The sequence below is a fragment of the Penaeus japonicus genome, unplaced genomic scaffold (assembly GCF_977035675.1).
Source record: "Penaeus japonicus unplaced genomic scaffold, GWHDUDI00000001_assembly GWHDUDI00000013, whole genome shotgun sequence".
In the NCBI taxonomy this organism is placed as follows: Eukaryota; Metazoa; Arthropoda; class Malacostraca; order Decapoda; family Penaeidae; genus Penaeus; species Penaeus japonicus.
The window spans coordinates 45,401,992-45,414,491 of NW_028234415.1; the positions used below are offsets into that span (position 1 = coordinate 45,401,992).

Sequence of the window (12,500 nt, forward strand, 5' to 3'; positions counted from 1 at the left end):
ACACACACACACACACACACACACACACACACACACACCTACACACAAGCACACAGTCACACACACACACACACACACACACAAGCACACAGTCACACACCCCAAACCTTCAGGAGAAATTCCCTGGAATCCATAGCTTGATCGAGACTCGGGAAAGAGGGAAGACTTCCGAAGGATTTCCAAGGAGGAGAGAGGGAAGAAAGAGAACCTGAGGAGCCAGAGGTAAGGACCCCGAAAGACCCCAAAGGATCCCTCCGAAATCCTTCCTTTCCTGCCGGACTGTGTGACATAAGAGTCTCCCCGACGCCCTTGAGTGACTTTGGGACTTCCGGCGCCGCCGTGGCCCGGGCGGGACTTTCTCCTCTCGCCTTTCCCAGAATCACTCACGCCAGAGCAACTGTTGTTGGGATGAGCTTCCTGCACAGGTTGGGCGGGATGGCACTGGCTTCGCTGGGCTGGTAGGGGGGGGGGGTTGAGTTGTTATGATGATGATGATGGGTGATGATGGGGGTGATGATGGTGATCATTATCAATAAAGATGATGATCGAGATAATTGTAATAATAACGATACGTCTACGCAAGGACAAGGGATAATCAGTGACAATCACTGTTTTATGTTAACTGATCGTTCACAGTTAGTGTGATGTGTGATGAGTTTTTGCGCTTAAATATAATTTCTTTCTCCGTTTGTGTGATGAGTTAAATCATATATCGAAATCCTTCTTAGTTTACTTAAGAACTAATGGAAGTAACCCTGGCCCTCGGCCGGCCACGCCTCCACTCTTGCCGCCTGGGTTGTGTGTCTCTGCCAGCGGTCGCTCTCGACCAAGTAAGTCGCTGGCTGTGGCTTGATCTTGTAGGATGAGTTAGGAGAGGAGCAGGGTCCTTGATTTGATCCTTCGGGTGTGTGTGTGTGTGTGTGTGTTTGTGTGTGTGTGTGTGTGTGTGTGTGTGTGTGTGTGTGTGTGTGTGTGTGTGTGTGTGTGTGTGTGTGTGTGTGTGATGTACGTATATATAATGCCTAATACAGTAACTTTGTCCATTCGTTTTAACTCGGGCATGCTAATTATTGACATCGCGATGGGCACTAGATAGTACCATAGCCCTGAAGGTGCCACGGCAATGGTAATGACGATGTTGATGTTAATGAGGAAATTGATTATGATAAGGATGATGTAATGATAACAACAGTAATAATAATAACAACAACAACGATAATGATAAGAGTAACAGTGATGATAATGATAATACTAGTAGCAGTAGCAGTAATAGTAGTAACAATAACAATAACAATAATAATAATAATGATAATGATAATAATTTTAATATTAATGATAATGATGACAATAATTGTAATAACAATGATAATGATAGTGATGACGATAATGATGAAAATAGCAATGATAATATTAGTCATTATAATGAGTCTTTGTGGACGCAATGCAGAGGACGCCTTCGCTCGTCATGTGGCGGAACAGAGACCCAAGGGAGACCCAGAAGGGGCGTCATGTGACTATCAGCTGTTGCAACACTTCCTTATTAATTCAGTTGAACGTGTAAATTGACACTTACGTGTTTGTGTTTGTCTGTGTGTGTGTAATAGTGTTTACAAACAAACACTTTGCTACGCCACTTATTGATTGCATGTTGCGCCATTTTCCACGTTTTATGCCACTTGATAGGAAGTGCTGAAACAGCTGAAAAGTGCTTCTTACACCACTTTATGGGTCAATTTTCACCACTTCATGAATCCCAGTTTCACCACTTAACAGGTCAGTGTTAAAGCGCCTCAAAGTGACTACTGACACTTGGGTGAACACGTGTTGCATTGGTGCGAGCGACTCGTGCATCGTGCTCAGCCCGCCTCGCACAGCGCGCACTACGCTGTTCATTTGATCGAACAGCGATTATATTCTCATTAATGGCATCTCGATGATATTAATAGCGTTAATTAATCGAACAGTGATTATATTCTCATTAATGGCATCTCGATGATATTAATAGCGTTATCACCTGTGTGTAATATTGGCGATGTCCTTATCGTTACGTTATCAATATTAGTGATATTTATTTTTCATAATAGTAATTATAATGTCATGTGTACATTATATCAACATCATCATTGTTTTCGCATAAAATAAAGGTTAACATCAATGTGAAATGTGTATGGCATTCTGGCGTACCACTTTCCATCTACCAACACACTGCGATTCGATTGCAGTCATTCCTTAATTCTGAAATGAAAGCAACACTTCAGTCGAATCTTTACTCAGGAATTCCTTCTCCCTTTTCTTTCCTCGGGAATTCCTTCTCCCTTTTCTTTCCTCAGGAATTCCTTCTCCCTTTTCTTTCCTCGGGAATTCCTTCTCCCTTTTCTTTCCTCGGGAATTCCTTCTCCCTTTTCTTTCCTCGGGAATTCCTTCTCCCTTTTCTTTCCTCAGGAATTCCTTCTCCCTTTTCTTTCCTCGGGAATTCCTTCTCCCTTTTCTTTCCTCGGGAATTCCTTCTCCCTTTTCTTTCCTCAGGAATTCCTTCTCCCTTTTCTTTCCTCAGGAATTCCTTCTCCCTTTTCTTTCCTCAGGAATTCCTTCTCCCTTTTCTTTCCTCAGGAATTCCTTCATCCTTTTCTTTCCTCAGGAATTCCTTCTCCCTTTTCTCTCCTCGGGAATTCCTTCTCCCTTTTCTTTCCTCAGGAATTCCTTCTCCCTTTTCTTTCCTCACGAATTCCTTCTCCCTTTTCTTTCCTCACGAATTCCTTCTCCCTTTTCTTTCCTCAGGAATTCCTTCTCCCTTTTCTTTCCTCAGGAATTCCTTCTCCCTTTTCTTTCCTCAGGAATTCCTTCTCCCTTTTCTTTCCTCAGGAATTCCTTCTCCCTTTCCTTTCCTCAGGAATTCCTTCTCCCTTTTCTTTCCTCAGGAATTCCTTCTCCCTTTTCTTTCCTCGGGAATTCCTTCTCCCTTTTCTTTCCTCGGGAATTCCTTCTCCCTTTTCTTTCCTCGGGAATTCCTTCTCCCTTTTCTTTCCTCGGGAATTCCTTCTCCCTTTTCTCTCCTCGGGAATTCCTTCTCCCTTTTCTTTCCTCAGGAATTCCTTCTCCCTTTTCTTTCCTCAGGAATTCCTTCTCCCTTTTCTTTCCTCAGGAATTCCTTCTCCCTTTTCTTTCCTCAGGAATTCCTTCTCCCTTTTCTTTCCTCAGGAATTCCTTCTCCCTTTTCTTTCCTCGGGAATTCCTTCTCCCTTTTCTCTCCTCGGGAATTCCTTCTCCCTTTTCTTTCCTCAGGAATTCCTTCTCCCTTTTCTTTCCTCGGGAATTCCTTCTCCCTTTTCTCTCCTCGGGAATTCCTTCTCCCTTTTCTTTCCTCACGAATTCCTTCTCCCTTTTCTTTCCTCACGAATTCCTTCTCCCTTTTCTCTCCTCGGGAATTCCTTCTCCCTTTTCTTTCCTCAGGAATTCCTTCTCCCTTTTCTTTCCTCAGGAATTCCTTCTCCCTTTTCTTTCCTCAGGAATTCCTTCTCCCTTTTCTTTCCTCAGGAATTCCTTCTCCCTTTTCTTTCCTCGGGAATTCCTTCTCCCTTTTCTTTCCTCAGGAATTCCTTCTCCCTTTTCTTTCCTCAGGAATTCCTTCTCCCTTTTCTTTCCTCGGGAATTCCTTCTCCCTTTTCTTTCCTCGGGAATTCCTTCTCCCTTTTCTTTCCACAGGAATTCCTTCTCCCTTTTCTTTCCTCAGGAATTCCTTCTCCCTTTTCTTTCCTCGGGAATTCCTTCTCCCTTTTCTTTCCTCAGGAATTCCTTCTCCCTTTTCTTTCCTCAGGAATTCCTTCTCCCTTTTCTTTCCTCAGGAATTCCTTCTCCCTTTTCTTTCCTCAGGAATTCCTTCTCCCTTTTCTTTCCTCAGGAATTCCTTCTCCCTTTTCTTTCCTCGGGAATTCCTTCTCCCTTTTCTTTCCTCAGGAATTCCTTCTCCCTTTTCTTTCCTCGGGAATTCCTTCTCCCTTTTCTTTCCTCGGGAATTCCTTCTCCCTTTTCTTTCCTCAGGAATTCCTTCTCCCTTTTCTTTCCTCGGGAATTCCTTCTCCCTTTTCTTTCCTCAGGAATTCCTTCTCCCTTTTCTTTCCTCAGGAATTCCTTCTCCCTTTTCTTTCCTCGGGAATTCCTTCTCCCTTTTCTTTCCTCATGAATTCCTTCTCCCTTTTCTTTCCTCAGGAATTCCTTCTCCCTTTTCTTTCCTCAGGAATTCCTTCTCCCTTTTCTTTCCTCAGGAATTCCTTCTCCCTTTTCTTTCCTCAGGAATTCCTTCTCCCTTTTCTTTCCTCAGGAATTCCTTCTCCCTTTTCTTTCCTCAGGAATTCCTTCTCCCTTTTCTTTCCTCAGGAATTCCTTCTCCCTTTTCTTTCCTCGGGAATTCCTTCTCCCTTTTCTTTCCTCAGGAATTCCTTCTCCCTTTTCTTTCCTCAGGAATTCCTTCTCCCTTTTCTTTCCTCGGGAATTCCTTCTCCCTTTTCTTTCCTCAGGAATTCCTTCTCCCTTTTCTTTCCTCAGGAATTCCTTCTCCCTTTTCTTTCCTCGGGAATTCCTTCTCCCTTTTCTTTCCTCGGGAATTCCTTCTCCCTTTTCTTTCCTCAGGAATTCCTTCTCCCTTTTCTTTCCTCAGGAATTCCTTCTCCCTTTTCTTTCCTCAGGAATTCCTTCTCCCTTTTCTTTCCTCAGGAATTCCTTCTCCCTTTTCTTTCCTCAGGAATTCCTTCTCCCTTTTCTTTCCTCGGGAATTCCTTCTCCCTTTTCTTTCCTCAGGAATTCCTTCTCCCTTTTCTTTCCTCAGGAATTCCTTCTCCCTTTTCTTTCCTCAGGAATTCCTTCTCCCTTTTCTTTCCTCAGGAATTCCTTCTCCCTTTTCTTTCCTCGGGAATTCCTTCTCCCTTTTCTTTCCTCAGGAATTCCTTCTCCCTTTTCTTTCCTCGGGAAAGAGTCTCGGCGTTCTTTCGTTGTGGCGAAGGAAGGGAAGAGCGACTCCCTCTCTTTCTCATTCCTGGTAACGTTTCCTGTAACGTTCATGGGCGCTCACCAGATTTTTAAGCGAGAGTTTGTTTATTCAGTTCCGTTCATTTAGTTTTTTTTTTTTTTTTTTAGCTGGTTGATTTATGTAGTTTTTAGTTGATATGGGTAATCGTATTTCATTTATTTTGGCTAACTTATTATCATTATTATTATTATTATTATTATTATTATTATTATTATTATCATTATCATTATTTGTTTAATCGGTATTTAGTTACTGGGCGTGTTAGAAGTCCTTCCGAGTCACGTGAGGGACAAAGGATGGATTTCCCGCCAAAACTTCTCCTTGTTCCCGCTAACGGGAATATATGTAATGTTATTTACGACCACATCCGCAGCGGAAAGTTCACGTTACCATAACGTGTCTGGCTAAAATAAGGCGTGAGGTCACTGAACGTTACCATATGCCATAGTGGTGGTTCATACGGCATTTCTGTAGAAGCAGAAAGAGTTCTTTGGACTTGCTCTTCTAATGGCATTTTCATCGTCAATGTCATCATTTTTATTGCTGTTGTTATTTTCATCATCATAATCTCATTATGATCATACAAGAATGATTATAGCAATAATAATTATTATTGTAATGATGATGGCAAAATGGTGATAGCAATAGTGATTGTCCATTTACTTGATCATAATTATCATTTACTTCGCCATTGTAAGTTTTTCTTTGTTATCTTTCATTTACTTAATATCTTATAAGACATTTCGTGTTTTTTCCATTTCGCTGTAGGCTATAACTTACACATTTATCAGCGTCAAAATGCGTGTTCACCCATAATAACTCCATAGCAGTGAAGCAAGATCCCCGAAATATTTTTCCTAATTTGAATACATAATTGCCGACTTCCTTTAAGAAAACCCGACGACGTTTTCGTCTATTTGTACTACTGACTTTCTCCTTAGCAACGCTGCGTGGGAACGGAAAGGGAGCGTCTCGAGGAACTGCATGACGGGGAAAAAAGAAGTTCACAGGAGTGCATGGCGGGGAAAAAAAGCGGTTCACAGGAGTGCATGACGGGGGAAAAAAGCAGTTCACAGGAGTGCATGACGGGGAAAAAAAGCAGTTCACAGGAGTGCATGGCGGGGAAAAAAAGCAGTTCACAGGAGTGCATGACGGGGAAACAAAGCAGTTCACAGGAGTGCATGACGGGGAAAAAAGAAGTTCACAGGAGTGCATGGCGGGGAAAAAAGCAGTTCACAGGAGTGCATGGCGGGGAAAAAAGCAGTTCACAGGAGTGCATGGCGGGGAAAAAAGAAGTTCACAGGAGTGCATGGCGGGGAAAAAAGAAGTTCACAGGAGTGCATGGCGGGGAAAAAAGAAGTTCAAAGGAGTGCATGGCGGGGAAAAAAGAAGTTCACAGGAGTGCATGGCGGGGAAAAAAGCAGTTCACAGGAGTGCATGGCGGGGAAAAAAGCAGTTCACAGGAGTGCATGGCGGGGAAAAAAGAAGTTCACAGGAGTGCATGGCGGGGAAAAAATAAGTTCACAGGAGTGCATGGCGGGGAAAAAAGAAGTTCAAAGGAGTGCATGGCGGGGAAAAAAGAAGTTCACAGGAGTGCATGGCGGGGAAACAAGGCAGTTCACAGGAGTGCATGGCGGGGAAACAAAGCAGTTCACAGGAGTGCATGGCGGGGAAAAAAAGAAGTTCACAGGAGTGCATGACGGGGAAACAAAGCAGTTCACAGGAGTGCATGACGGGGAAAAAAGAAGTTCACAGGAGTGCATGGCGGGGAAAAAAGCAGTTCACAGGAGTGCATGGCGGGGAAACAAAGCAGTTCACAGGAGTGCATGGCGGGGAAACAAAGCAGTTCACAGGAGTGCATGACGGGGGAAAAAAGAAGTTCACAGGAGTGCATGGCGGGGAAACAAAGCAGTTCACAGGAGTGCATGGCGGAGAAAAAAAGAAGTTCACAGGAGTGCATGGCGGGGAAAAAAGCAGTTCACAGGAGTGCATGGCGGGGAAAAAAGAAGTTCACAGGAGTGCATGGCGGGGAAAAAAGAAGTTCAAAGGAGTGCATGGCGGGGAAAAAAGAAGTTCACAGGAGTGCATGGCGGGGAAAAAAGAAGTTCACAGGAGTGCATGGCGGGGAAAAAATAAGTTCACAGGAGTGCATGGCGGGGAAAAAATAAGTTCACAGGAGTGCATGGCGGGGAAAAAAGAAGTTCACAGGAGTGCATGACGGAGGAAAAAAGCAGTTCACAGGAGTGCATGGCGGGGAAAAAAAGAAGTTCACAGGAGTGCATGACGGGGAAACAAAGCAGTTCACAGGAGTGCATGACGGAAAAAAAAGAAGTTCACAGGAGTGCATGACGGGGAAAAAAAGAAGTTCACAGGAGTGCATGACGGGGGGAAAAAGCAGTTCACAGGAGTGCATGACGGGAAAAAAAGTTCACAGGAGTGCATGGCGGGTAAACAAAGCAGTTCACAGGAGTGCATGACGGGGGGAAAAAGAAGTTCACAGGAGTGCATGGCGGGGAAACAAAGCAGTTCACAGGAGTGCATGGCGGGGAAACAAAGCAGTTCACAGGAGTGCATGGCGGGGAAACAAAGCAGTTCACAGGAGTGCATGACGGGGGAAAAAAGAAGTTCACAGGAGTGCATGGCGGGGAAACAAAGCAGTTCACAGGAGTGCATGACGGGGAAAAAAAGAAGTTCACAGGAGTGCATGGCGGGGAAACAAGGCAGTTCACAGGAGTGCATGGCGGGGAAACAAAGCAGTTCACAGGAGTGCATGACGGGGGAAAAAAGAAGTTCACAGGAGTGCATGGCGGGGAAACAAAGCAGTTCACAGGAGTGCATGGCGGAGAAAAAAAGAAGTTCACAGGAGTGCATGGCGGGGAAACAAAGCAGTTCACAGGAGTGCATGACGGGGAAACAAAGCAGTTCACAGGAGTGCATGACGGGGGGAAAAGAAGTTCACAGGAGTGCATGGCGGAGAAAAAAAAGAAGTTCACAGGAGTGCATGGCGGGGAAACAAAACAGTTCACAGGAGTGCATGACGGGGAAAAAAAGAAGTTCACAGGAGTGCATGACGGGGAAAAAAAGCGGTTCACAGGAGTGCATGGCGGGAAACAAGGCAGTTCACAGGAGTGCATGACGGGGAAAAAAAGAAGTTCACAGGAGTGCATGACGGGGAAAAAAAGCGGTTCACAGGAGCGGTTCATTTCACAGAAGGAGATGACGGTGGATGGACCTCCTTGGCAAGATGTCTGTGTAAATCCGCCCCTCCTGCCGTGATTCCCGCCTCGATGCCTGACCCACGCACGGCCGCGAGACAGCGAGCAGCGAGATGGCGTCGGCAGAGGAATCTCATGAGTGTGTTCCGTAGACCCTTTTGGGAAAGTGTGAGACGCCTTTTTTGACTTTGACTTTGACGAGTTTATTGAGACGCCTGTGCGCGGGAGACTGACTGACTCTCGTTGTGCATCGGAGAAGCGAGATGACTTTGGTTGAAGATGATGACCGAAGATGAGGCAATTTCAGAGCGGAAGATGATGAATAAGTTCGATGCGGGACAGTAAGACGAGGAAGGTTAATTTCACCGAGCGAGATGACTTTCTTTAATTTCGCAGATGCAGAGGGTTCATTTTACCGGATAAAATATCATGATTTCGCAAAGAGCAAACATAGAATGCATGATAACGCCGCTGAACGGAGATTAATTCATTGCGCAAGAATATTGCTCAACGTTTCGAGAATCCGCGCCCGGAATTAAGATCGAGGCTTCATGTACTTTTTTCCTGTGATTCTCTTTTAATATCTATTTATTCATATCCATCTTTAATTAAGCAACTCGTGAAATACGCCCAGTTCATTTCGAGTTGGACACTTTGACGGAAATAAAGGCATGAAAAGAAAAGAACAAACGCTAAAGAGAATAGACAAAATCACATAAAAAGACGACGATGAAAAACACGAGAGGAAAGTGGAGATGTATTTCTTTCTTAAAACACGAAACAATTTTACGAAGTTCAGCCTCGTTTCTTAGAGTTGTTGAACGCCAACGTCATGCAGAGGATATTATTATAATATTCCCTCGCTGATGCCTCGCCAAATGCTAACCAGACACTTCACTTCACCTTCTCTGGACGCCCTTCCGAACTTTCCTATAATCGTGACAGACACAAAGGCAAATAGTTCTCATACATCAATAAAAAACAACAACAACTTTCTCCCTCCCTTTAGCCTGTTCTTGGTTTAATTCATCTAGTCGTGGCAACCGAGGTCATGCATGTTACGTCACATGGCAGCTCCCCAACTCATCCTTACAAGCAGAATTTTCCTCTCATGGTAGTTCAGGCTGATCTTCGAGAGGATTTTTTTCTCATGGTAGTTCCCGCTGACCTTCCAAGCAGAATTTTCCTCAAGCAGAATTTTTCCTGACTTGCCCTGATAAGCAATGAACACTCATTTAAGGCGCTGTCACACTAGCACTTTTCCGTCAATTTTCTAAAAAATTGTCAATTTTTAAGCGAATTGTCGTTTTTCTATTCAGACGAAAATTCCGAGTTTCCGCGTGAAAATATTTCCGTCGTCTTTTAATTAAGCCAAGCGGACTCAAATAAAGAACTATATTATAGAATGTTTGTATTTGTTTAACATAATCAATTATAATATGATTGAATGGATCTTATTTTTCTTTTATATATATTATGAAATTAACAAATAGAAATATGCAAACCTAAATTTTATTTCCACAAATAAAATTTGTTGTTACACTTTGTAATTCCGTCGTGTGGCACTTGCCTTAAATAAAACCCATTCTAGTTATCATTTCGCAATGCACAAATATATATAACATATGTTTCCTTCACATCTAATGCAACGAACATGTTACAATCCGTGATGGATGATACAAACGTTCTTTCCTTTTAGATGTAATCATAATTCAGGTCACGAGTTCCTTCACTTATCCTTGTATTTTAGTTGTTATCTTAATTTAAGTTTATTTCTTTCAGTTGTTATTTATTATTTGTTATTAAGTTGTTATTTATTATTTGTTATTTAAGTTGTTATTTAAGTTGTAATTTATTTATCTAAATTATTTCTTTCCTTTTAGAAGATGTAATCATAATTCAGGTCACGAGTTCCTTCACTTATCCTTGTATTTAAGTTGTTATCTAGCAACAATAAAGAACCATATTCTTTGACATGCCAGAGTAGCACTCCCCTCCCCCCTCCCCCCCTTCCCATAGAAGCAAAGATATTCCTTTCCCAAATTCAGAAAATTTCTCCACAGGGAGAATCGTGTGGCCGAGTAAATAGAACAACAACGTCCAGCGTTTGTCCCTCAGCGTTCCATTCAGAAACGTTTCGCCAGCGCGGCCTCCTTCACGTGAATCAGCACGTGCGGTTCCGGAAAGAAGTGGCGTCACAGACACGTGATCTGTGTGGAAACCAAGCGGAAATTTTCTCTTCCATCCTTCACCGAAATCCCAAACGCCATTCGTTGATTAAAGATCGCTCAAAATAATAATACAAATCCTGCAATGCAAACGTCCGCATGCAGAGGTCACTGAATGTCTATGCAATTATAAACACCAAAGGAATTAATTTCCTCTGGTTCACGGAAAAACTCGGTGTCGAAACAATTGCGTTTTAGCGAAGTGAAGCCACGTTGTGCAATCGGAAAACGTGATTTCGGTCAGCTACGTTGCCTGTCAAGGTCGCGGCGGCTCGGTTGCCAGCGATCTGTGATTCGCGGCACTACGTTCTAAGTATTACGAATGATTCCCGTTCTCTCTTTGCCATTTCGATGAGCGGAGGGGAAAATGTGTACTCCGGCGATGAGAATGAGTGGTGTCGAGACCGCTGTTATTTCCGAGAAGAAAAAAAAAAAGATAAAGGAAACATTTCAAAACATGTGGCCACTGTACGACAACTTCTGTTGCGTCACACAGACTGCGCCTTATTAGCTGACGCGGGCAGGCTGGCCTCAGTGCATGTAAACCCGGCGAGGTTATCACACACATCTTGCTACTTATCCCATCCACCAGTCAGTCATTGCCAAGAAGTTCTACAATACGACACACGAAGACACGTTCGGACATCGCATACAACACGCGGGATTATTGACTAACGTGTTTGAAAAGTGAGTTCTCTGTGATATGACATTACTCTAAGTGAAGTTTAAGTGATAATAGACGAAACGTTAGTTACATCACGTTGACGTTGGTGTAAATATATTCCCAGAGTGAGAAGTATATGAACCCAGTGACCAACATGGACAACGTGTGTGTTTGAACGTCCGTTGTTGTTTTTTCTAGTCGGCGGAAGGGCGCGAGCGGCTGAGGCGTGATGGTTGCTCCTCACAACAACGGGCGCTTGACGAGGTCTCTCGTGAGGATACCAGGAAGCGGCTCCTGCAGGGATGCCGGCTCGGCGTACCAGGACTTCTCTCGCGTGTCCGCTGTGGCCGCCATGGTCGCTGCCCAACACCCGCCGCCACAGGCCATGATGCAGCCGCGGCGGCCCAGGGACTGGACTCGCTTCGGCGACGCGGCGGCCTTCGGGAAGACAGCAGCGGGGAGTGACAGCTCGAGTCCCGGGACTGCCAAGGGCGAGGCAGGCGGAGCGGATTCGAGGGGGACCGGGAGGGGGCTGGCTCCCCTGGAGGACCTGCATGCGGCAGGTCACAGTCCCGGGGTCTCTGCAGACACTCGCCGCGGCATTGGTGGTCCGCCGCACGCGACCGGCGCGGGAAGCAAGCGCCCTCGACCACAGTCCGCCGAAAGAGACGAGGAAGCTCCTCCTCGAGCCAAGACGCCCAGAGTGATGTACATAACCGTGCCCGTCGTCGCCACCGCAGGAGCCGCCGTTCCGGTGACGCAAGACCCAGCCGCCCGTCACCCTGGGACGCCCAGCACCGAATCCCCCGCGCCGGTCTTCGCCCACAGCCGCCCGCCAGTCAGGATGGTTCCCGCAGGACGCCCCTTCATGCTCACCGACACATCCCTGAAGCAGCTGATGGACGAGAGGAACCAGCTCCTGCAGGACAACCTGGCCTTGTCGCAGAGGGTGAGCGCCTTCCAGCAGCTCTTCCGGAGCAGGAGCCGCCTCGCGCGAGTCCTGGGGACCCTCGGCCTCACGGTCGTGTGAAGCGACAGCGGAACCTTCTCTCAGCGGGACTCTATCCAGCGGGAATTTTAAAGCCAACCTACGCTCTACATACGTCACGTTTAGTGGACAATGACGAGTCCTATCTATATAAATATCTTAAGTGCCATTATCCATAAAAGAATCATTATCAATACGCGTTGATTACGAGTTGATGTTGTAATTGTGAAATAAAACAATCGCAATGTTCCTAAACGTGTTTTTCCTGATTCAGGTGTCCACTACTCAGGCAGTGTGTGATATTGACTTTAGGAAAAGTATTTTTGTAGATATGTGGAGTAATTTATTTATATTTTTGTAAATTAACCAAATAAAATGGTAT

General features: G+C 44.9%; 1 protein-coding gene across 1 annotated transcript in view; it reads left to right on the forward strand.

The window, feature by feature from the left end:
• Window positions 1-10,999: 10,999 nt before the first annotated feature.
• Window positions 11,000-12,500, forward strand: part of LOC122259312 (uncharacterized) — a 1,509-nt gene continuing 8 nt past the window's right edge. The window contains exons 1-2 of the mRNA XM_043026001.2: window positions 11,000-11,153; window positions 11,329-12,500. The exon at window positions 11,329-12,500 is cut by the window's right edge and continues 8 nt beyond it. Coding sequence (XP_042881935.2) covers window positions 11,360-12,160 — 801 coding nt within the window. The 5' untranslated portion in view covers window positions 11,000-11,153; window positions 11,329-11,359 and the 3' untranslated portion in view covers window positions 12,161-12,500. The remainder of the gene's footprint in view (window positions 11,154-11,328) is intronic.